Source organism: Capsella rubella, unplaced genomic scaffold (assembly GCF_000375325.1).
Source record: "Capsella rubella cultivar Monte Gargano unplaced genomic scaffold, Caprub1_0 scaffold_4, whole genome shotgun sequence".
Classification (NCBI taxonomy): Eukaryota; Viridiplantae; Streptophyta; class Magnoliopsida; order Brassicales; family Brassicaceae; genus Capsella; species Capsella rubella.
This window is the reverse complement of record NW_006238920.1, coordinates 13,264,469-13,288,053: the sequence shown is the minus strand read 5'-3', so window position 1 is coordinate 13,288,053 and position 23,585 is coordinate 13,264,469. Positions and strand designations below refer to the sequence as shown.

General features: G+C 38.1%; 6 protein-coding genes and 1 long non-coding RNA gene across 14 annotated transcripts; 2 read left to right on the top strand and 5 right to left on the bottom strand.

The window, feature by feature from the left end:
• The first annotated feature begins 2,019 nt into the window (after positions 1–2,019).
• Positions 2,020–3,296, top strand: LOC17888491 (jacalin-related lectin 24). The gene is given in 3 exon segments (XM_023784659.1): positions 2,020–2,100; positions 2,102–2,254; positions 2,444–3,296. Coding segments are annotated over 3 exon segments (783 nt in total). The 3' UTR covers positions 2,993–3,296.
• Positions 3,297–4,157: 861 nt separating this feature from the next.
• On the top strand, positions 4,158–5,924 carry LOC111831013. Of its 4 annotated transcripts, XR_002834310.1 has the most exons (7): positions 4,158–4,578; positions 4,685–4,791; positions 4,904–4,968; positions 5,124–5,190; positions 5,270–5,276; positions 5,368–5,481; positions 5,566–5,924. It is a non-coding gene; the product is annotated as an uncharacterized LOC111831013 (long non-coding RNA). The 4 variants fall into 4 exon arrangements; XR_002834308.1 differs by having other exon boundaries at positions 4,158–4,313; positions 4,405–4,578; positions 4,904–5,190; positions 5,270–5,481; XR_002834309.1 differs by having other exon boundaries at positions 5,270–5,481.
• A 46-nt stretch (positions 5,925–5,970) lies between these two features.
• LOC17889724 lies at positions 5,971–7,187 on the bottom strand. Its single transcript, XM_006295119.2, has 3 exons — positions 6,897–7,187; positions 6,521–6,658; positions 5,971–6,282 (listed from the first exon to the last, which is right to left on the bottom strand). Exons 1-3 carry the CDS (start codon positions 7,017–7,019, stop codon positions 6,100–6,102), a joined length of 444 nt encoding a protein of 147 aa, XP_006295181.1. The 5' UTR covers positions 7,020–7,187; the 3' UTR covers positions 5,971–6,099.
• A 221-nt stretch (positions 7,188–7,408) lies between these two features.
• LOC17887583 (stearoyl-[acyl-carrier-protein] 9-desaturase 7, chloroplastic) lies at positions 7,409–10,318 on the bottom strand. Of its 2 annotated transcripts, none has more exons than XM_006293418.2 (3): positions 10,022–10,318; positions 8,418–8,922; positions 7,409–8,341 (listed from the first exon to the last, which is right to left on the bottom strand). In XM_006293418.2, exons 1-3 carry the CDS (start codon positions 10,159–10,161, stop codon positions 7,781–7,783), a joined length of 1,206 nt encoding a protein of 401 aa, XP_006293480.1. In that variant the 5' UTR covers positions 10,162–10,318; the 3' UTR covers positions 7,409–7,780. The 2 variants fall into 2 exon arrangements, with proteins under 2 accessions (XP_006293480.1, XP_023640209.1); XM_023784441.1 differs by lacking the exon at positions 10,022–10,318 and adding an exon at positions 9,048–9,176.
• A 2,052-nt stretch (positions 10,319–12,370) lies between these two features.
• On the bottom strand, positions 12,371–14,667 carry LOC17889540 (probable L-type lectin-domain containing receptor kinase V.3). Its single transcript, XM_006296193.2, has one exon. The coding sequence runs from the start codon at positions 14,665–14,667 to the stop codon at positions 12,634–12,636; it is 2,034 nt and encodes a 677-aa protein (XP_006296255.1). The 3' UTR covers positions 12,371–12,633.
• A 553-nt stretch (positions 14,668–15,220) lies between these two features.
• Positions 15,221–17,964, bottom strand: LOC111831019 (L-type lectin-domain containing receptor kinase V.4-like). Of its 2 annotated transcripts, XM_023784439.1 has the most exons (3): positions 17,850–17,964; positions 17,360–17,399; positions 15,221–17,189 (listed from the first exon to the last, which is right to left on the bottom strand). In XM_023784439.1, exons 2-3 carry the CDS (start codon positions 17,380–17,382, stop codon positions 15,296–15,298), a joined length of 1,917 nt encoding a protein of 638 aa, XP_023640207.1. In that variant the 5' UTR covers positions 17,383–17,399; positions 17,850–17,964; the 3' UTR covers positions 15,221–15,295. The 2 variants fall into 2 exon arrangements, with proteins under 2 accessions (XP_023640207.1, XP_023640208.1); XM_023784440.1 differs by lacking the exon at positions 17,360–17,399.
• Positions 17,965–18,240: 276 nt separating this feature from the next.
• LOC17888472 (protein IQ-DOMAIN 14) lies at positions 18,241–21,822 on the bottom strand. Of its 3 annotated transcripts, none has more exons than XM_023784436.1 (6): positions 21,719–21,822; positions 21,055–21,134; positions 20,807–20,904; positions 19,603–20,685; positions 19,175–19,504; positions 18,244–19,094 (listed from the first exon to the last, which is right to left on the bottom strand). In XM_023784436.1, exons 3-6 carry the CDS (start codon positions 20,879–20,881, stop codon positions 18,414–18,416), a joined length of 2,169 nt encoding a protein of 722 aa, XP_023640204.1. In that variant the 5' UTR covers positions 20,882–20,904; positions 21,055–21,134; positions 21,719–21,822; the 3' UTR covers positions 18,244–18,413. The 3 variants fall into 3 exon arrangements, with proteins under 3 accessions (XP_023640205.1, XP_023640204.1, XP_023640206.1); XM_023784438.1 differs by having other exon boundaries at positions 19,603–20,682; XM_023784437.1 differs by lacking the exon at positions 21,719–21,822 and having other exon boundaries at positions 18,241–19,094; positions 21,055–21,359.
• Positions 21,823–23,585: the final 1,763 nt, after the last annotated feature.

The window sequence follows — 23,585 nt, the reverse complement described above, 5'->3', positions numbered from 1 at the left end:
GTATTCAAACAAGTGTACCCTGTGGCTTATTTCTTATACATACAGCGATGATCAGAGGGGAAAAGTTATTCATGTGAGTATACTTACTGGGACGATGGGGGTGGAGAAGAGGTGATGGGTGACGATGTTTGGGATGACAAGGGACGCACCATGATCTCTCACATATATGTTGCTTTCGAAGAATTCATAATGTCTATTCAGTTTGGCTATTTGGAGAAGGGAGCTCTAGTCCTGTCTGAACGGTATGGTGGCTTCGAGGATGGATCCAACTTTCGTGTTATAAGTTTCGTCTCACTAATTATTATTTTTATTTTAATTATTATTTTGCGTTGGAGTAAGATCCGGTCAGGTTAAGTTTCTGATGAAGTTTAATCGCAGTTGAGACTGAACCAAGACGAATATATAACTGGACTAAGTGGAGTACTAGGAAAAGGTGATGTAGGAATAATAAATTTGACATTTGTTACTAACCGTGGGGAGTACTTGATTGGAAGACCAAGCGACAACTATCCAAGTGGTTCCAAAAGAGAAATTTATCCGGCAATATGTGATCGACGTGAGTAGCCCTGGGCATATAATCCGGATCCGACAAAACCGATCCGAACCGATCCGAAAAATCCGATTTGGATCGGTTTTGGTTACTATGTAAAAACCGATCGGATTTTATGTTGAACATGATTCGGATTTCGGATTTAAACCGATCCGAACCGAAATCCGATCGGTTATCTGCTAACCCGAATACACATGGTCTAATACATCACATAGTATACATATAATCTCTATGTTTTTGTCCTTCAACACTCAAACCTTTTTTTTACGTCGGATTGTTCGAATTTAGAGTGTAAGTTTCGGATTTATAGTGTAGAATCCGAATCCGAAACCGATCCGAAATAGGATTCGGTTTAAACTCGGATTCGTAATAAAATTTGAAAACCGATCCGAATCCGAAAAAATCCGAACCGATCCGATCCGAAACCCAGTCGGATTCAAATCGGATTCAATATATCCCAATCCGAAAAATTCGAACTCCGAATAATCCGATCCGATCCGATCCGAAAATCCGAACGCCCAGGGCTAGACGTGAGTTTGGTGGTTTCTTTGGTATTCCTAAAGAAAATGCCTCAATTGTTTACTAAATCTAGTGTTTATATATGGGAGCCAAGAATTTTTTTGGGCTTACGAATTCTAGATACAGACGGAGAATAAAAAGGCTTTAATCTTAAATCTTTGAAAATCGGAATTTTAACTTGTTAGCAAAGAAACCAGCTAAAGACTGGAAAAGATAAGCGACTACTCCTGAGCTATTCGTGCAAGCATTTGTCAGTGCATTAACAATTACAAGTGTTCGAGTAATTGCGTCTGACCAAAATCAATGTCGTCTCACTAACTTTTGATTAATTAGGGGATGTAAAAGAGGTTTTCTTTAATACCTACCTTTAAAATAAATAAATAAAAGATGTAAAATAAAAGATTTTAAAAAGGCTTTTTTTTTGTCACAAAAAAAAGGCTTTAAATATACAACTCGTGATCTTAAAATTAATAAATTAGTTAGGATTATTCGAATGATTGTTAAACCACCGATCATATCTGTTTACCTTGGCTTGTTTCTTCAAAGCCTATTTAGACTTTTTTTTTTTTAACTCAAAAATTCTAGAGGCGTAAGGAAAATAAAAAAAGGCTTTAACTCTTAAATCTTTGGGAAATTAATTAGCATCTTTAACTTGTTAGTAAAGAAACCAGCTAGAGTAGGTAAATAATAAGTAAAAAGTAAATAACAAATATACGCAAGAAAAGGATAATATTTATTTGTTATACATTTTTGGTCTTTTGAATTTAGTAAATTTACCTTTTCCTAATTAATTTACATTTTTGTTTAAGGAAGTTTTCTTAGAGAAATTGATGTAAAGCTTTTATATATATATTACTGGTCTATAAGTATGGATCGATGAATTCTCTTAGTAAAGAAAAGAGTATTCCGATCGACTTCCGAGCTTAATTCTTTCGACTGGTGTATTCGAAATGATACAATTTCGTAAAAGGAAGATGTTCAAAGTCGGACCAATTGGGTCAAAACTCTTTGATACAAGTTGGGACGAGAAGGGACGAGAAGGGACGTAACATGATATCCAATATATATGTTGCTTTCAACAAATATAAAATACATTCTATTCAGTTTAGCTATTTTCAGAAGGGAGGTCATGTCGTGTCTAAAAAGTACGGTTCGTCCAAAGAAGGTGAATTCTCCTACGAAATTGTAAGTTTATATCTTCATGTTTTTGCTTCTCTCATTATTATGATAATTGTATATATATATATATATATATGGTGTATCTAAATATTTTGTTTCAATAATTAACATTTTGTTGTTTACAATGTATAGTTTGTTTTTGTACTTAGCTTGTTCATGATTCCCAAAGCTAAAGCAAATTTATTCAATAAACAGGTTAGACTTAATCACGATGAGTATGTGACTGGGCTGAGTGGAATATGTTTTCAAGGAAGGGTCACGTCTTTGACATTTTACACTAACCAGAGGAAACACGGGCCGTTTTGTGATCAATATTCATCAAATTCTCTTATAAATTCATCATATAAGAGGGAAATTGATGTGGGGATACGTGATCGTCGTGAGTTTGGTGGTTTCTTTGGTTCTTATGATCAATATGGAATGTCATCCATTGGGATCTATGTTTATCCCACGTACGATAACGACTTCCCTCTCAATGAACCTGTCAGAACTAGGGCCGTCCCTGAGCCCAGCGAGGTGCAACATGGGATTAAAACCAACTACAAAGTCACCGAAGTCACCGATGAAGACGACGACCAGCTCACTCTCTACCAATCAACATCCTTTAGCCACAAATCAGAATCAACCATAATGGGACGCTTGAATATCAAATGCCTAATGAGGTCTAGCTCCGATGATAATCATGCCAAAGACATCGTTCATAAGTTTGAAGACAAGAGCAGTCTCTACCAAAAAGCTGACTGATCTTGAATATCAAAATGCCTAATGAGGTCTCCGATGGATATTCTCCAAGTTAGGGTGCATTTTCTTGGACTAATTAGGTTTTCTTTTCTATTTCTTAATCAGTTGTGGTAGTGTTCAAAGAGTAGCCTAGTTCAAGTTGCTGTTGAGTTTTTATCTTAAATAAAGTATAGCTTTAATGAAGCAATGTCTTAGTTAATGAAGCAATGTCTTAGTTTCATCTTTCTATATGATCTCAACTCTGAGTTTATCAAGAGTAGCCTAGTTCAAGTTGCGTGTCTTTTAGTTTCACCTTCTTCTTTTTTTTATTCACAACTCACTATAAGTAATAAAATGTCCTCATTTTCTTCTTAATGTTTTCTTTGTCAATTGTGTGATCCATATTTCTGATCTAAAACGAAATATATAATGAAAAAATCAAAGAGCTGAGTTGCTTTAAGCAGCCCCCACTGTATATCGTTCATGGATAAAATCTAATGTTCCTAGCTGAACTGATATAAGACCATGCACATCGGTATAATCGTCCCTCAACATATATTTTTCTTCTTTTTTTTTTCAATTTTTCAATTTTTTTTTTAAAAAAAACAAAACCAATTGCGGACCGCCACGTATCAGTGGGCCCGCGAATTGTAAAGAAAGAAGAGATAAGACCGTCCCGTTTTCATTGACGTCCTTCTTGTTTTGTTTTTTTTTTTTTTATAGTAAAAATAGGTGGAGGGACGCTGGCTGCATACGCCGATGCATCTGCCCTAAAGATTAAAAACAGAATAGCGTAGTTTAATTTGTTCATACGGATCTAGAATTACAATAAAAGCCTAATAGGCTCCTTTATGAGAAGTGAACATGGAAACCCAAAATCAATGAAATGGGCCTACTGTTTTACCCAACGGATCCCAACTGTTGCTAAATAGAAACATTTATGTGATCCGATTTCCACTTTTTTTTTTCCGTTTTGCAGCATAAATTGGAGGAAAAAAGGAAAGTTTGTCCAAAGAAGAAAATAAAAAAGGAGAATATTGTCCTGAAAAAAAATAGAAATTAAAATTGGAAAAAAGGAAACAAAAGAAGTTTTCCTTTTTTTGTAGTGAACAAACCTCTATACAGCTTTATATATACACTCTCATCTCTTACTCTTCACCTGAGAAATCATATAATGATCCTCAGACAATCCAAAACAAAATTCATCTCTCTTTCTTCTTCTTTTAGTTTATCTTTCTAATAGCTAGTTTCTTCTGGAGCGAACAAGCTCTGCGAGTCTCTTAAGATGGCCGCTGTTCTCGAGACTATGAAGGCGAGCGATGATCCATGTATATGTATTGTGCAGGTCTGCTTCCCTATCTTCCATTGTCCATGTACATATTCATATATCTCCATTGAGATAACCCAGATTGTGTTTGGTTTTACAATTTCCGCAGACTTGTATTAACGTCGTTTATGGTATGGATTCTCTTTATGAAGGCTTTGTTTGTTTATGAAGCCTTTCTTCTTACTTTATTTATATAATATTGTACTCTCTTTTTGTGGTGTTTGCTGGAATGAGAGGGATGACTGGATTACTCTGGGAAACCTCATTACTTGATGCAGATGAGGTATTGATAATACTTTTTTTATTCTTATAGATTACCGTCTAGTCAATTTTGTAACTAATGCTCTTCATTTTAACTGTTATTGTAATGATCTTATCTTTTACTGCAGGGTATACGCTTTAGGGGCATGTCGTTTCTTGAATGCCAGAAAGTATTACCTTCACCTCAATCTAGAGTAGAGCCCTTGCCTTGCTGTGGCTTTTATTAACCGGAAAGGTTGGATTATCTTTAACATTTTTATGCATAAATGGTCACAGGAATGTATCATACAAATTGTTTCGTGGAAATTATGATCTTAAAGGTATAGTCTTACCTCTTTTCGATATAGGTTCCAAGCAAAGAGCAAGTAGAGGCGTTGTCAAAAGAGTTGGCTCATTTGTGCGGCTGTGCCAGGTTTGTAGTTCATGTGTATGCTCTGTTTTTTTTGTGACCTCTAGTTTCATGACTCATCAAATCTTAGCAAAATTAGTCGATTGAAAATATAAACTGAATACTAGTTGTCATTGTTGCAAACATAATTCTACTTTGTACTTAATTTTACACTGCAGATTATGTTTATAAAGCTATAGATGCTCTGCCTTCGACGGCTAATCCAATGACTCCATTTGCTAGAAGGTATTATGATCCTTCTGGTGGATGGCTCTGTTATTTACTAGATTGGTCTATGGTCTTATTCTGTTGAATTGTTGTCCAGGTTCAAAGTGAGTTTCTGAAGACATATGAAAAGGGTGATGTTCATTAGTCAAAGTACGAACTTTACATATTTTCAGTTACTTCTTGATTGCCTTGTAGTAGCAGGCATCATAAAAACTGAGTTTTTCCTCGCAAATTCTGGGAGCCAACCTATAAGGATGCCATAAAATTGTTTGTTCGTGTCCCTGTTGTAGCTTCATATGTTTATTGGAGGTACTTTTCCAATGCCTTCTTCGGGACTTATTAGTTGTTACAACAGTCACTGTTCTTAAATTAACATTCTAATTAACATTGCAGGATGTAATGGTGACATCATTCCATTGATTCTTTGGATTCTTTTACAAATTTTTCACACATTGCTGGGATATGATAGTCCTCAGATGAAAGAGCTCATGAGACTTTATGTCACCATACGAACGAAAGAAAGCATGAGGCCTTTCATAACAAATCCAAATCTGGTCGGAGAGGACGTGAGAGGTTTGAGTTCCATGCTGAAATACATGACCGCCGTGAGTTTGGAGGTTTCTTCGGATCTCTCGGGTGTACACCCTACTATTAAGCAAGAAGAAGGCGCATGATCCAGTGCTCTTTTGTTAATCTTCAGAACTCTTGTATTCTTTGTTTCGTTTCATTTTCTGAATAAAGAACTTTTACAATTTATGTTATGCTAACGACATTTAAAATAATTTTCCACAGATGATCAGTCTCAACAACAATTAATTTAATTTCTCTGTTTGATAGGATGTATTCGAGTTTGTTGAGATCAATAAAATATAAATTCTACGATTCTAGAAAGAGTCGCTATTTTAGAGTATATTGTTACGGATAATCTCAGTCTGTGATTGACAAAGCTTTCTTCATTCTTTGGACGAGATCAGGCAGAGTCTTCATAGCTTCATCAACAGTTTGGTTCACACACTGCTCCAGACCATTTACAGCTTCATTTCTCGTCTTCTGAAGCTTAGCAGCCTCAAACTTGTCTTGACAAACCACAAGAGATCTATTCAACATATCCTACATACATCAATAAAAATCAAAACATAAACATGAATAGGTAGTGATGTCTAGTACTCAAAACTAAGCTATTGTCCTGAGATATAGAGAATCGAGGAAACAATAACCTACACTACCACCTTCATAAACACATTTGAAAAACGAAAATATAAGACTTCAACACTCATGTACAACTGAAAACTTTGCACTGCACCAACCTCTAATTGAACAAGAAAAAGAGTTAAAGAAATAGACTCACTTGAAACACAGACATCTCATCATCGAAGTGGTTCTGCGCATCTGTGATAGGAACACTGCAACTCTCTGCACATCGGCTAATCTCAGGGTGTGTTCTTGTCATATCAAAGCATTCATATGCACATTTGAAGTATGCCTTCTACAACATCCAAAAAGCACAAAGCATACTCTTAGATTATCTCAGATTAAGCAAAGGAAGTATACATAAAGAATCTAACTTCAGGAATTTAGCTACTAGGAGAGAGGAAACTGAGTCTAGGGTCTGTAAAATTCACTTTGTTTTGACAATTTTAGCAAGAACACATCAAATTATCAAAACTTTTTGAATGAGAGAGAGAGAGAGAGAGAGAGAGAGAGAGAGAGAGAGAGAGACGAACTTGAAGGGTGAAATTGATGTGGTCTTGTACTGGAGAAAGAAGAGACTGCGAGACAGAACTGACTTCGTTAACTCTCTTTCTGATTCTCTCTCTCACCAACTTCTCCTCCGCCGTCTGATCCATTCTTTCCCCGGCGAATTGGATTTATTTATTACTACTTCAACTTTAGTTTTCTTCTCCTCTTCTGTTCCAAAGACAATGATGATTCACACATAAAATTTTAGAATCTCTTAACTGGCACCAAAGATTGAAGAATAAAAACATTTAACTCCTCCCCCAAGTTCATAGGTTAGCTTCAACCTCCCTCCCATGGCGGAATCAGTGAAACACTACCTTATTGGGCTGAACCTCTTTTCAATTTTGGCCCATTAACAAACATTATCAGTCTCCTTTACACGTGACGTGGCAGAAGCAAGTTTCTTTTAAACGGAGAAAAAGTTTTAAGATTTGTGTCTTTTAGAGTCTATTGGCCAAATTAAAAACTTGATCTTAAACCTCTTAACAAAGATCGATACTGTAAAATATGGAAGATATTCATCATGATTATCAAAATTGCTAAAAGCCACATGAGTTGTTGTGTCTAGAAAAGAAAACAGAAGAAACTCGGAGAGACAAAACATAACTAACCTGAACTGCAACAAAACTCCACAGAGAAAACTGAGTACAGACCAGACTTCAACTGTTTTAACTACTACAAGTGTACTAAGGGACCAATGACCAAACATATTGTGACTGGGAAAAACCAAAGCTTACTAAATCACTGATTCTCAACTTTGTAACTAGACCCACGAACATTATCAGAAACCATAGTAATCTACACCAATTTCAAGAGCAGACTGATGAAATGAGGAACCGAGAGGAAATGGTTTTTGTCTTTGTCCTTTTTAGAGCTGCACTTCTCTGTCATGTATCCAGCTGAAAGGAATCTTGGGTCCTTTCTTGGCTCTTGCTTGAGCTCTCTCATCCAATCTCTTGATTCTTGGAGACAACCCACATAGATAGTCTTGTGCTTTGTTTCCTTCACCAGAAAGCCCTGTTAAGTCCCCAATTTTCCACCTACCAACCAAAAACTCAAGAATGTCTGCGTAGTCTTTGGCAGTGTAAACACCAAGCCTCTGAGCCACGGAGGAGAAGTTGTCAAAGAGGTTGTCGTTGCGACCATCATACATCAAGTGAGCAGGCATTGAGATTTTCTTTCTCATCATGTCCGCAAAAGCCATGACTGTACCATCAGGATCAATCTCAAAGAGCTTCTCAACTATCTTGGTGTAAGCAGTTTCATGACGCTTCTCGTCTGCAGCTATTGTGCCACATATTTGGGCTAATTTGACGTCCCCATGCTCCTTGGCTTGGCGGGCTGTGTTTCCGTGAGAGATGAAGGTCGCTCTTTCTTGGAATGAAGTATAGATGAAGCCAAGGTAGGGATTATTCTCTGTCCGCGGATCCTATGAAAGAGAAGTTAAAGCAATTAGGAAGTTATATAAACAGAGAAATTATGATAATTGGCTGAAACTATCTCACCATTCCGGATCCAATCAAGTACTGAATGGTCTTTTCGATCTGCCGCATGTCAACACGACCAGACAGGTAAAGGTATTTATTTAGAAGATCGCCGTGTCGGTTTTCTTCTGCAGTCCAAGCTCTTGTCCAAATAGCCCAAGAAGTAGGACTAGCCCCTGTTTCATCCCTAACTCCGTCCAAAGTATTCAACATAGTTTGATAGGTTGGAAGAGCTTCTTCTGTGATCATGTCGCCCACTAAAACGACAAAGTAATCATCAGGGAGCTCTCTAGCCCTCTCTCTTAACTCTCTTACCTGATCTTCAAACCCATCTGATGCAGGATCAGGCAAGAAATCCTGGGGTTGCCAAGACTTCTCGACATCCTTGAGATGAATCAGAAGGTTCTCCTCGGCCCAGCTTTCCATAGATTTAAAGATCTCGATCTTTTGAGGTGGCATGGAGTGCAAGACTTGAACATGCACTTCCCTAGGTGGAGTAAATGGCTTCTTCAAACTCTCAACCTCCCTGCATCAACCAAAAAGAAACAGTATCTTCAGCAATTTAGTTAAATCGCCACTGAAATTATCAAGAAAGATCTCAGTTCTGATACACAACAAAAGATAAGCATTCATGTCTAAATTTCCAAATACATTAGTCTATGCGTTCAAGAAAAACATTAGAAATGTTTATCGTAAGACATGATGTTATATTTGCATTCAAAGTCGATCTTCTAGTTCAATGTTCACTTGGCAATGTGAAGCAAAAAAGAAAGATTGCAGGGAGAAACAAAATGTCTTCAAAACAGAATAAGAAGGAAAAAAGAGTGAATAAATTGAAGAAAAGTGTAAAAATTTTGGGACGGAAACAAAAGAGAGAGAGGACACGAAGTAAGCATGCATAGAAGCATGATGTTTGTCTACTCAAGGAAGCCCTGTAAGAAGCGTGATATCCAACGTAATGCCTTTAAAGAAACAAAACAGACGTAAAGTGATACGTTCGAGAATGAGTAAGCAACAACAAGTGGACATGCATTTTCACCAGCAAAAGTGAACTACACAACAACGAAAACGCAATAATCAACCAGATTAAAAAAAATATATATCAGGATTTGACTAAGAGCTATTCATCAATGTCTCTTAACTAATCAAAACATAATTATACAATACAGAAGATAACTAGAACGAGGGTAAAATACATTTAATCTTAACTAACCACCAATCACAGAGCAATCTAAATAATGGTAAAAGCAAAAGATTTGATAGTTGGAGCAATCTGAAGAGAAACGTGAATGAATCTAGAGAATGAATAATAGGGAACAGCCAACAACAACATGAGATTCAAAGTAAACAAGCATTAATGAATCGTCAAAGAACAGAGGATGGCCACATCATTCTTATAAACCCAGATGAAAAGAAAGCACTTTTTATTGAAATCACACTCGAGATTAAGCCAATGTAAGTGAAGAGCACTAAGCTAAATGGAGAAAACTTAGATCCAATATCTAGAAGAAGAAAAACAAGCAAAGCCAATAACAAAGATGAACCAAATCTCTTCGTATAAGTTGGCAGAGAGAAACAAACAAAAGTAGGTAAAGAGGAGAAGAATATGGAGGAAAGAGACTGACTTGGCGCCGGAGCTGATGGCCGGAGAAGATGAAGCGAGGCAGAGGAACTTGGGAGATCTGAAAGAAGAGAAAGGCGGACGAGTCGAGGAAGGGAATTTGTAGGGCTGAGATGCCACCAGAGGGTTAAGCTTAAGAGCCATTCTCGGGATATGAATGAATATGCGTTATTGATACAGAGCTAATTGCTCAATCTCTCAATCTCAATCACTCTCGGTCTGGGGTTTGGCTCTGGCGTTTTTTTCTAAGGTTCAGTTTCGTCCACAGAAAGAGAATGCTTATGAACAGCGTAGAGAGCAAAGGTGCTACTTGTTAAGAGAGAGAGAGATACAGAAATATGAAAACAAATTATTATTATTAATTTAAGGAAAATGGCGTCATATTTTGTGAAAGTTAAAATTAAAAATATGTTTAAAAATATAAAAAAATTTAAATAAATAACTAGGCATCTGTTCTAAAATACCCTTTGAGATGCCTCCCCTTCAAATTCACATTATTGTCTATAGATATTTTTGGTAGAGTATCCATGTCGGTCATAGAAAGAATTGTATCAAATAATTATTTAGTCAACAATGACCACCTTTATTTATTAAACAGTGTAGTACCCAAAAAATAAAGTGGAGTTAGAGGTTGAAGAAATAGAAAAAATTAAGTTGACTATATATGAATGAATAGTTTAAGTTGAAAATATATGAGTTTTGAGCACTTAATAGATGTCAAAAGATGATCATATGATTATTTCGTAGACAATGAGACTCTCATGAATTGTGTGAGTTGTGAAGCCTTCCCTTAGGTACTAAGGATAAATTATTAGATGAGCTTTGTATATACTAAATTAATTTCGGTATTACTAGATCTTAACAAATTGATTAACCATGCAAAGGGGTAAAAAGGTCAATACAAGTCCAAGTGTTATATCTTATTTTATTTTGATTTTTTGTGTAAGTGTTTAAAAAAAACGTACTCGGGGCGTGAGTATCCACGAAAAAGCCAAATAAGTTGAGGGGACAAGTGGCATAAGGTCTCCACGTGGATGTCCCACTTGGCATATGAATGAATACTCTCTATTAAACACCGTACGTTCCTTCTCTTGGGTTTGTATATGGTTTTTTAGGCTTCATTCGATACTTTTCTGCCAAGTTTTAGCACAACGTTTCTCTTCGACCATAGCACAACGTTTTTCATTTACAACCGTGACATTAAAAAGATTACGTGTTTGTATTTCAATAACTATTATATTCACTTTTTCAATAATTAATCTAAAATCAACTATGGCAATTTATTTTGTTTATATATGTTTTAACTTTCTGCATTTTAGCTTAATTCAAAACATGAACAAAGAAAAAACTAGTGGAGTCTTATAAAAATTATAGATCATCAACATATCAAATAGTGAAACAAAAATATTTATATATACTTTTTTCCCAATGAATTAAGTTTTTTTTTCTAAATGGCAACTTCATAAGCATTTGCATATTAACAACGTGGCTAATTGAGACTACTTATTTTTGTTTTGCAATATTTTCTAGTGAATAAATTTCATTTGTTACTACGTAGTATACTTCCTATATGCATCAAATCTATCTCACAAAATCGTCTCATGGATCGTTTTCAAGGTTTTGATCGATGAAGCATCATCTAATATCATCGCTATTAGATCGATTCGTTTATAAAATTACATACTCTATGAACTAGTCATTTAACTAAGCAGTTGATGGATCATAAAATAACCTAAGACTAATTAGTAAAATAGAAGCACTTAAATAAAGGAAAGTTAGGCCAGACAATACTGTAATATTATATATAAAAGAACGAGAAATAGTCGACCCTGCATTCATTTTTAGACATAACCATGACAATCTTGTTTATGGAAAATATTTTATATAACAAACCTCCACAATAGTATAACAGCACATAGTTAGATGACAAGAACTAAAACATTAGAGCAACAATATTACTCTTTAGTGTAAATCTTATCTCTAAGATTTTACCAATAATGTTAGTTTTAGTAAGTGGATCGATTGAGAGTTGTACAGAAAAAAAGATCGGAGAAGAAGCTAAAAGACGGAGAGTGTAGCGAGTAACAAACTTTTATTATAGTGTATATTACAAAGCTTAAGTGTAAAATGAAATGTATTCTAAAGTATATACATATACACTTCCGCATTCTACACAAGATAACCAAACTCAATTACACCTAACCAGAAATAACCGGTTCTCACTATTAACCAAGTATCTCAGTAAGTTGTTTTACAAGGATGAAATAATTTTAGTCTCGTTGTTGTTTATATCTTTTATAAATGATAAAAAAGAAAGACACGAAAAACATGAACTAGTCACGAGGCTTTCAAATACTAAAACAGATAGCTACTTAAAAATAAGTGTCTGAAACCATATTATACAATAAAGAGACGTGACTCTCAAGAGTAATAGACCCTCGGTTTCACCCGATTATTCAAAAACGAAGCCCACACTACTACTATTCTTACAAGAGCTTATCAAATGGGAAAACCACAACTAGCTACCAGATTTCGAAATATCTCATCACTTTCTTATTTATTTCAGGATGTATGAGACTATGATCCTGTCAATTATAATCCCAAATGCCTAGGTTTTCATGATTTTAGCTTGTGATTAACTGCACGCGGCACGCCCACTAGAGAAACAACCTCGTCCCTCTCAGGAAGTATCAGTTCCGTAATGGTCAAGTTACCCCCGGACTCCATCTTCGTGACCGAATCAAGCACTTTGTTGTACTTCTCGTACCAGTTTTCCAACTTCTCAGATCTAACAATATCAAGCAGGTTATCAGGAAGCTCAGAAACTCCGCTCAAGATCTTAACCACCGTAGCCATATCCGGCCTAACCTCTTCAGCCTCGTGCGAACATAACACTCCTAGCTTAAGAACAAGCTCGAGCTGCCCCTTATCATAATCTTGTCGGATTCTTTCACTAGCCGCCTCTACAATATCACCATTTTCCCAACGATTAATTGCCCAACCCGTAAGAACAGCCTCTTTGGACTCTGCTCGTGGCTCAAACAGTTTTCTACCGCAAGAAACTTCAAGAATAAACACACCAAAAGCGTAAATATCTGTTCCCATGGTTGGTCTTCCAGTTCTCAAGATCTCTGGTGCCATATATCCGAATGTTCCAGCTACTCGAGAGGTTTGAGGATCATATCCTTGATCATATACCTTAGCCAATCCGAAATCTCCAAGACTTGCATTCATCTTGTCGTCGATTAGCACGTTTGCTGGCTTAATGTCTCTGTGAATGACGACATGTACCCAATCATGATGGAGATACGAGAGTGCAGAGGCTACATCTTTGATGATCTTGAAACGTTGAGTCCAAGAGAGCTGTTCTTGATCTGATCCACCATAGAGGTACTTGTCAAGGCTTCCATTGGGCATAAAGTCATATACCAAATAGAGCTCTTCTTTGTACCTACAATAACCAAGAAGCCTAACTAGATTGGGGTGTCTAACACGGCCAATAGTCGATATCTCCGCCAAGAATTCTCTCATTCCTTGACTCGAACCATGACAAACCCGTTTAACAGCAATCTTTGCATTTGAACCTGGAAGTGTGCCCTTAAAGACCTGACCAAACCCTCCTTTTCCTAAAAGGTGTTTGAAACCGTTTGTGGCATTAAAGAGTTCTTTGTAAGAAAATCTATGTGGTCCACATTCGATTTCCCAATCCTCTAGAACCTCCATAACCTTCTTATGTCTCTTATAGAAGAAAACACTTAAAGCTGATGCAGCAATCGCAACAAAGAGAGCCAAAGTCAAGCACGTCACCAGAACAATCCGCTTTACCTGAGACTCTGCCTTGGGATATGGAGGAAAGGTTGGTATAGCGAAATCCAGTTTTGGGACAATAATAAAGGTAAAAACATACCACATCCACATGTAATGTATTGCTCCGACCGACCCAGTGGAGGCTGTGAAGCCGACATACATATTCTCCGAAAGGTATGGTGATAAATCTTGGTTCAACGAAAGAAGTGGCTGCTGCGGGAAATTAGCTTCCTCTGCTGGTAATAAGGTGACATTAAGCTGTTTTTCTTCCTGGCTATACAAAATCGTGACTCGGAGTAGATTTCCACTGATTAAAGAAAGGTTTCTGAAATGACCCTTTTGATCATAGTAACCGGCAGGAGCAGATATCGTAGATCTCATACCATTTATATTGATACCAACATGGTTATTATCAATATCACCAAATTCATCGTCTTTATGTATGTCAAGCTCCACAGCAATGATGTGGTTGGAGCCTTTTCCATTATTTGTATCGTTGAAGATACCGAGGTACTGATCAGCGGACGCACCAGGAATTCCTCTCGTGGGAGAGATCACAAAGGCCATACCGTGAGAGCCTCTGTGTGTATGCTCAGGGACAATAGCAAAGAAGAAGGTAAATGAAAAAGAAGTCACGTTACCATTGATCGATTTCTTGAATGGGAACGGCTCGTCGTTGAAGGCTTGACCATAGGCGTGCTTCTTGGTGTTTGTCAACGTCGTGAAACCATTGATGTACCCAGCGGATTCTTCCATAATCAGCTTTCCATGTGAGTTTTCAAGATGAAACAGAGCAATGATCACCAGAACCATCAACCAGTTGATTTTACGAGACATGATCATTATTGATTGATTGGGTGGTTTACAAGGGAAGAAGAATATTTGGTCTGTCTTGTTATATATTTGATAAGCAAGGAAAAAGTCAAGTGATGACTTCAGATACACGAAACTAATAACAAGACCTGCAAAATATTCTAAAACAGAGAGCTATATAATTACAGAACCAGTGTTTGAAATCAGTTAACTAACATGGTGTCCAAATCATCCATGAATCATGCATGATGCTATAACCAAAGAATTGGTCAGGCAATGAGAAGATAATATTCTATAAAGATCAACATTAGAAAATGGTCGACCCTATGACATCTGTTCACCACTGAAGCACAGCCTTGTTTAAGGAATATATTATTTTATCAAACCTCCGAGTGATCGATCTTATGTTACAAAATTGGCGATCTGGCCTCATGTCTACATTAAAACAGTTCCCAAACCAGATCCAAGATACGACATTCACCATATATTATATGGGCTTCTACAAATATAGAAACTAGTAATGTAATAGGCGACTCAAGTAGATTAGAAACCACAAGGCACATTCAAGCGATTAACAATACAGTAAGATGAACAACATAATATATTACTAGGGTAACAACGTCATATATTATTGCACGATCGACCTTGACATCAGCTTTCAGCGTCCGTAGGAAGTGAAGGGTTCCGTAAATGTCAAGGTACCGATGGACTCCTCTGATGGAACACTATTACATGTCTCAGACCAAATTCTAACCCTCTCGGCCTTGACAATGTCCAGCAAATTACTCGGAAGCTGCCAGTCACCGTTCAAGACCCGGACTACTTTAGACATCTCCGGTCTGACTGCTGCAACCTGGTGCGAACATAGCACTCCCAATTTAAGAACAAGCTCGACTTGTTCTCTATTGTGTTTTTGGTGAAGTATTTCACTGGCTGCCTGAAGAATATCTCTGTTTTCCCAGCATTCTAATGTCCATTCTGCAAGAACGACCTCGTTGGTGGCTGCTCGTGGCTCTATCAGCCTTCTACCACAAGAAACTTCCAGTATAAACAGCCCGAAGGCGTAGACATCTGTCCCTGTGGTTGCTCTTCCGCTTCTTATGAGCTCAGGTGCGATGTATCCAAACGTTCCAGCTACTTTAGATGTCTGAGGATCATAACCCTGGTCATAAAGCTTAGCCAATCCGAAATCCCCGAGCCTTGCGTTCATTTGGTGGTCGACCAGGACATTTGCCGGTTTGATGTCTCGATGAATTACAACTTGTACCCACTCTTGATGCAGATAACAGAGTGCAGAGGCTATGTCTTTAATGATCTTGAAACGTTGATCCCAAGTGAGGTGCTCTTGATTTTCTCTGTGGTAGAGGTACTTGTCAAGGCTTCCATTGGGCATAAAGTCATAAACCAAGTAGAGCTCCTCCTTGTACCTACAATATCCCTGAAGCCTGACTAGGTTCTGGTGTCTAAGACGACCAATTGTCGATATCTCTGCCAAGAATTCCTGCATTCCTTGTCTTGAATCATGAGAAATCCGTTTTACAGCAATCTCTGCATTGGAACCTGGAAGAGTACCCTTGTAGACCTGACCAAACCCCCCTTTGCCTAGAAGTTGTTTGTCCTTGAAACCCTTTGTGGCTTTAAAGAGTTCTGTGTAAGCAAACCTATGAGGCCCATACTGGATTTCCCATTCTTGTAGAACCTCCTTAACCTTTTTATGTCTTCTATAGAAGAAAAGACTTAAAGCTGATGCAGCAACCGCAACAAAAAGAGCTAATGTCAAGCAGGTCACCAAAACTGTCCGCTTTAACTGAGACTTTGGTTTCGGATATGGAGGAAAGGTCGGCACAGGGAAATCCAAATCCGGAACTGTAACCATGTCATACGCATGTAACGTCCATATGTAATGTAATGCTCCAACCGACCCAGTGGAGGCTGTGAGGCCAAAATACATTTTCTCTAAAAAATACGGTGACAGATCTTGATTCAAGACTAGAAGCGGCTTATTTGGGAAATAAGCCTCATGTGGTGATGATAAGGTGACATTAAGCTGTTTTTCTTCCTGGCTATACAGTATTGTGACTCGGAGTAGATTCCCACTGATCAAAGAAACGTTTTTGAACTGACCCTTTTGATCATAATACCCGGCAGGAGCAGATACAACAGATCTCAAACCATTAAAGTTGATACCGACATGGTTATCATCAATGTCACCAAATTCATCATCTTTATGAATATCAAGCTCCACAGCAATGACATGATTCGAGCTTTTTCCATTGTTTGTATCATTGAATATTCCAAGGTACTGATCAGCAAAGGCACCTGAAAGGCCTCTTGTGGGAGAGATCACGAAGGCCATACCGTGTGCGCCTCTGTCTCTATGCTCAGGGACGATAGCAAAGAAGAAGGTAAATGAAAAAGAAGTCATGTTACCGTTAGTTGAATTCTTGAAAGGGAATGGCTCGTCATTGAAGGCTTCTCCACAGACGTGCTTCTTGGTGTTTGTCAACGTCGGGAAACCATTGATCATACCAGTAGATCCCTCAAAAACCAGCCTGCCAAATGAGATTTTAGTGTTAAACAGAGCAATCACCAGAACCATCAAGAAGTTGAAGTTACGAGGCATGATTATTGATTAAGTGAGTGGTCTACAAGGAAATAAGAGAACTTAGCTTTTTGTTTTTGTAGTTTATATCGTTGATAAGCAAGGTAATAGTCAACGTACGACTTCAGATACACGAAACACATGGAGCTAATCACAAGAACTGCAAATATTTTAAACAGAGAGCCATAGAGTTGCAGATCAGTGTCTTGGTAACAATATTTAACAAAGAAGTGGTCAAACAATGTGATTACTCCGAACACACATATGTTTGACTAGAAGATAAAATTATAGATAATGATTTTGAAATCAGAGACATATTTACTGTAATTTAGTAGTCTTGCTTATCTAGTTAAGAGACATCTGTTTAATTCATAATAAAAAACATGGCATGGATATGTCTTTTCTTTTTAATAACCTCTGAGCCATGAGCATTGTTCCTATTAATCTATAAACATGACAGCATGTTTTAAGAATAAGCCGGAAAGAGAAGTAACGCCGAGGAGAAAACCTCTCTTTTCAAAGTTTTGGGGGAAAATATAGATTTGAGAATACATGAAGGACTAAATAAGTAAAATAATTAAAATAAAAATTGGAAAGAGAAAAAAAAAACCTTAATCGCCGGTTATGTATCCGAGCATTCTCGTATCCGCCGCCGTCTGTATCGTATCGCTGGCGGAATGGTTAGTCCCTCCATCCGATACCTCCCTCGTCGCCTGTGGCTCATCTCCGGTAATGTCTCCGATCGGCAGGCGAAATCAGTAATCGATGGAGACTAGAATGTTCCATGGACAGAAGAAACGCCGAACTTAAATGGGCCTATATTGCCCCGTTAGATCGACACAGGCCTCGTAATCATAAATTTAAGCGTAGAGGGTATTTTCTGAGTTACTTTCTCATTTCGATCCCTATAGCTTCCTCCTCGTCTCGTGTGTTCGTTCATTAGAGGTGCAAAACACTTTGAGATCGGTGGAGACAAGAAGGGGAAGGAAACAACATCTCTGTTCTAAGTTCAACTATCAACCTTTTTCAATTGTATTAACCAAATCTAAAAGTTTCTACTTCAAGCCAAATCCTCTCATGTCTTTGTTTCATAACTTTATTATGTTACAACACTCAAAATCAACACCACCAGCCATAGTGAAGCAAAAGCAACAAAATATTCAATCAAAAGAGATCACACAAATCTGTTAAATTCCTTTCTCCCAACTGTGGAGGCAGTTGAACCAATGCTCAAATTTCCTACTGATTTAAGTGTCTTGTGCTTCTCAAGAACCACACCTCCAGGTGAGCCAGGACCCCTGCTGTTGCTGTTGCTCATGAGCAATGACCCTTTGTTCCATCTAAAAGTATCGAGACCTTGTTGTTCAGGGGGATACGACATTCTCCTCTTCTCGCTCATAGGTGTACCCATCACTCTCTCCTTTGGATTGCTGTTTGGTCTGACCTTTGCCTTGGCAGACACTGTTGGAGCCATGTAGCTCGGGAATGGAGGGCAGCTTGTGAGGCTGTCATCATCCTTGAATGGAGATTCTTGACCTCTTATTAGTCTTCCTCTCGAGTATCTTGATGTCCCTGTGTGGATGGCTCTGGATGGAGTGTGCATTGTAGATCTCGACGACCTGGGTGTGAAAGTGTCAAAGTGGTTGTCAAGCCTGGTAGTATGGTGTTTTTTGCTTGACTGAGACAGAGGACTTGGGCACAGTCTTGATGGTGTTAGCCTGAAATCTCTTAGTGGTTGGCTATAGCTCGGTGCAGGACTAGCAAGAGGATGCTGCCGGTCAGCCCAGTTCCACCATTGAGGGAACCCACCTGAAGAACGAATGCCCTGACTAGACTTGGGACTGTTTTTCCACAACTGCACAGAGATAGGGATGTTGGCAAAAACTGAATATATCCATCAACGTGATGATGGCATGAGGAAGGATTGAGTATTACCTTGCGAGAATATGCATAGGCCATGGATCTTTCTCTCTTGATGATTGCGTCAGTCTTTCTCTGTGATCTTGCGTCCCTTTCCTCTTTTGTCAGCACACTGTCATCCCAATTATCGTTACCAGCTTCAGATGCAGCCCATTTGGCTTCATCTTTCTCAACCTGAGCTTGGTTTTCCAACATTTTGATGCGACGTGACTGGATTTGGGATTGAACACGGACCACTTGCTGCATGTACTTCATTGCATTTATCGTCTGCCGCTTCACGCTGTATCCTCTCACCACCCCTTGAAGCCTGACTAGACCTTTGAGAGCTCTGAAACTCTTCCTTGCCTGTTTCATCCAAGTCAATAACTTCCTTGTCTTGGAAACGGAGGCGTAATGGAAAAGTCTTGAAACAGAAACAGAAACAGAAAGATGTGTATACTTACCATGTGACCTCTGAAAGCTCCTTGAATCTTTGTTGCAGAAGCATGTTGGACCGAACGTGTTGGCTCTGGTCTATAAACAATCTCCCGTCGCTGCATAGCCCTAGGCGAAACCGCTCTTGGAGAAGGGGGCTTAGGCGTAGTGGGTCTTGGAGCATCTAATCTTGATGGGTCTGCTCTTGGAGAATGTGGCTTGGGCGTAGTGGGACGTGGGGCATCCAGTCTTGATGCGTCTGCTCTTGGAGAAGGGGGCTTAGGCGTGGTTGGTCTTGGAGCATCCAATCTTGGTCCGTCTGCTCTTGGAGAAGGGGGCTTAGGCGTGGTTGGTCTTGGAGCATCCAATCTTGGAGCGTCTGCTCTTGGAGAAGGAGGTTTAGGTGTGGTGGGTCTTGGAGCATCCAATCTTGGTGCGTCTGCTCTTGGAGAAGGAGGTTTAGGTGTGGTGGATCTTGGAGCATCCAATCTTGGTGGGTCTGCTCTTAGGGTAGCTGCTCTTGGAGTAGGAAGCTTTGGCGAAGAAGGTCTTGGAGTGTCCGATATTGGTGGCTCTGCTCTTGGAGAAGGTGGCTTTAAAGAGACGGCTTGTCGGGAGGCACCTCTTGGTGAACTTGGTCTTGGAGAAGGAACACTGGGAGGGGTAACTCTCTGAGAAGGAACTCGAGTAGAAGCAGGCCTCAGAGGAGGAGCATTGGCAGAGGCTGATGATGGCTTTGATCGATCAGAGGGCTTTGGTGTACGGGATCTAGGAACTTCAGCTCTCGGAGAAGGAGGCTTTGGCGAAAGGGATCTTGGAACTTCAGCTCTTGGCGAAGCGGCTCGTGGTGAGGCAACTCTTGGAGAAGTTGGTCTTGGAGAAGGAACCCGAGGAGAAGCAGGCCTCAGAGGAGGAGAGGCTGAGAATGGGTTTGGTCGATCAGGAGTAGGAGGCCTGAAAACAAGATTGTGATCTCTCTCGGCATCGCCCAAGATCTTTTCAATACTACTAGGCTCTCTGAAGATGGGAAGAAATGAATTGGTCTCTCCATGCCTTAGCTTCCCAAAACCTTTCTTCCTCTTTTCTTTGCCAGTCTTTCTCTCTGTTTCCTGCTGCATATAAATAAAATGGTCACCAAGAGCCAAAGTAACTCATCAATCACCATCAAAGACTCCTTAAAACCCATCATTTTTGCAAGCTAAGTAAATGTTTCTTTGGGAGTAACAAGCTTACATTGCCAAGCTTCTCTTTGGTATTTGGAGTAAAAACCCTTTTGATTGCAGAAAACCAACTTCCTTTCTTCACCATTTTGCCAACATTACTTTCCTTACCTGTCACACAATTCAACAGAACTCAACCTTTGGTTTAAAGCCTTTAACTTTCACTCACACAGAGATCCTTCACGGTAATTCTAAGATCTATGCATGGAGAATTTTAAGACCAGAAACAACAGTGTACTGGTCATCAGAAGCATTTCTTACCGAGATAGATGGATAAGATTTTGGGAAAAGGCGCAAATTAGCATGATTGCTCTGTAGCCAAAAAAAAAAAAAACTCGAACCTGCATGATCCAAAAGAAACTGCAGTTAAAAGACAAATGAAAGAAAATCAAAGGCAGATCCAAAGAAACTCAGGTACAGAAACTGCCAAAGAGAAGGAGAGAGAGGTTTTTAAGTTTGTTGAGCTTCCATGAAAAGGAAGTTTTAACTTTTTGACAAATCTTAGCTCATCTTTAACTTCTCTTCGAATTAGGTGAACTGACTAAATCAACACAAAACTTGCTTGCTCTATGCAACAAAGAGAGACACACAGAGACAAAGAAGACAGCTTTCAAGTGTAAAATTCTGAAAATTTTAATATGCAGAATATTATTAGAAAACCTTGAAAAAGTTTCAATTTTGCTTAAGAGAATTTTGCTCAGAGAGCAAAAACAAGTCACAAGTGAGTTCTCTCTCTCTCTCTCACCTCAAAATATCATGAGCTTCACATCCCAACAAGAGTAGAGACATCAAAGATAACACACAGAGCACACAAAAAGACAGATCTTTTGAAACAACCCAGAAAACAAGAAAGTGAAAACTATTAAATCAAGAAAAAAAAACATCTCCTTGGTATAATCATCACTAAGCAACACGAATTACTCACCTCGATTTTGAAGTTTTTTGTAGCGTTCCCCCTTCTTCTAAATTTTTCTCAAAAAAGAAACTAAGAAAGAGAGAGACAGAGAGAGAAGCAAGGCGCAGAGAAGAAAGAACTCTTGTCTGGTAATTTTCCCTTTTCTCTTTGTCTATCCTCTCTGGTGCTTCCTCTCAGCTCTCATATCTTTCTAACACACACAATAAAGAAATAGTATTTTAAGAGAAAAATATATATAATTAGTCTTCTAATCCTTTAAGTGTGTGTGGGTAAAACACTTTGAAAATGGTTGAAAAGTCTGCAACTTTGGATCTGGGTCTAGTTGGTATGGCATGTAAATTTGAAACTTTTTTCGTTCCTGTTTTTATTTTTGTTTTGTTTCTCTTACTACCTTTTCGATTTAACCAAAATCATGAAGAGAGAGAAAGAGTTGTTCACTTTGTCACTCAATGTTGGCTTTTACCATCTTTGTAAACCACAAACTCATCCCTAACCAAACGGTAACACAAATTTCTAGTGGACTTATATGTTTGTTAGATAAGTAGATTCCATTAGATCATTAATAGTGTTTTGTTTGGTTATCTATCTTCAACCATTTATGTAGTTGATAGCATTTGAAGTCAAAATTATTGTATATATTTTTTTTTTTTAAGTTAGTAAAAGATAGAAACACAAGTTGTTTTTTGTGACATTTGTGGTCGAGTTTACCAATTGAAAACAACCAGTTTTATCATACTACATAAATTAAATAAAACTTTTAATAGCAACATGAATTGTTCTAAATTTGCTTAAGCTATCCTTTGTAAATTAGAAGAGAAAAAAACGCCATAGTTGCATCATTAAATAATTCATAAAGATTGCTATAATCATCAAGACAGCAACAGAAAGAAAGCAGAAGAAGGTCTCAAAGAAGAACCTATGCCATAATTATCGTTTCTTAAGTATATTTGTTCCTGTCCCCGCCCAAAAAAGTATATATTTTTTTTAAAAAATTAAAATATATTAGGTTTAGTGGAGAGAGCCATTCCGATTTGTTTATTTTATTTATTATCTGGTGTATGATATACAAATCATAATTACGACAGTCGCTTTTGATATTTTTATTTTGCAACGACCAACCAACAAAAATAATACTAGTATGAGTTTTTATTTTTGTTAGGTATCGAAAATGAGAAGAGAATCTAAAAGAAATTATCATAGACGAGGTTGATTCTCTTTGTTGTCTCTCACGACCAATGTCCTTCATTACGCGCTCACATCTCGCGCGTGTGGTCGTCTCACTTTCTTGCCGTCAGTATTTGCCAAATGTTAAGTTCACGTGACCTGGACCAATCACTGTTCTCCTCTCTCGGACATGTTGGTCGGTAATAAAACTCATTTGAACTTATTAGAGGTTTGAGGGAGAAGGTTTCTTTTGAATAAAACTCTCGACCTAATTCTTGGTCCAAGTAAGGAATAAGTCATGCGAATCCATCATGTATTGAATTTACACGATACCAATTCAATTACATATCTAGTCCACGGATTTGGAAAATTGATTTACTAATTGGGTGTTCAAAGCGCATATAATTTTAACTTTCGAATACAATTCAAAGTAAGATTATTAATATATTTCAACTAAGTGACAAGACAAGACTTCTTCCAAACATTCATTCCCACTATAACCCGTCTTCGTATGCTAATTGCCACATTTGCTCGTGTGTGTGATTTCATTATTAACTTTTCATCATTAAGACCTAACCTAACCCTACATCCTATATGATACCATATGTTAGTCAAGATGGATTTAATCTTTATGAGATGCTGATATATATAATTGACCTCAACTGATAACTAATACAAATTAGGTGATCTATAGCCATATTTCTTGTACTCT

Coding starts and splice junctions, on each gene's coding strand:
- LOC111831019 (XM_023784439.1), bottom strand. CDS start 17,382: ATGTGTTTCGTGTATCTGAAGTC. Junction 17,190..17,359: donor TGTTTCGTGTATCTGAAGTC/GTACGTTGACTA, acceptor CTCATTTGGCAG/GCTGGTTTTTGAGGGATCTA.
- LOC17888472 (XM_023784436.1), bottom strand. CDS start 20,881: ATGGTGAAGAAAGGAAGTTGGTTTTCTGCAATCAAAAGGGTTTTTACT. Junction 20,686..20,806: donor CCAAAGAGAAGCTTGGCAAT/GTAAGCTTGTTA, acceptor ATTTATATGCAG/CAGGAAACAGAGAGAAAGAC. Junction 19,095..19,174: donor CCTATGCATATTCTCGCAAG/GTAATACTCAAT, acceptor ATCTCTGTGCAG/TTGTGGAAAAACAGTCCCAA.
- LOC17887583 (XM_006293418.2), bottom strand. CDS start 10,161: ATGGCTCTTAAGCTTAACCCTCTGGTGGCATCTCAGCCCTACAAATTC. Junction 8,923..10,021: donor GCCATCAGCTCCGGCGCCAA/GTCAGTCTCTTT, acceptor TGGTTGATGCAG/GGAGGTTGAGAGTTTGAAGA. Junction 8,342..8,417: donor ACTTGATTGGATCCGGAATG/GTGAGATAGTTT, acceptor TCTCTTTCATAG/GATCCGCGGACAGAGAATAA.
- LOC17889540 (XM_006296193.2), bottom strand. CDS start 14,667: ATGATCATGTCTCGTAAAATCAACTGGTTGATGGTTCTGGTGATCATT.
- LOC17889724 (XM_006295119.2), bottom strand. CDS start 7,019: ATGGATCAGACGGCGGAGGAGAAGTTGGTGAGAGAGAGAATCAGAAAG. Junction 6,659..6,896: donor ACATCAATTTCACCCTTCAA/GTTCGTCTCTCT, acceptor TGGATGTTGTAG/AAGGCATACTTCAAATGTGC. Junction 6,283..6,520: donor ATGAGATGTCTGTGTTTCAA/GTGAGTCTATTT, acceptor TGATGTATGTAG/GATATGTTGAATAGATCTCT.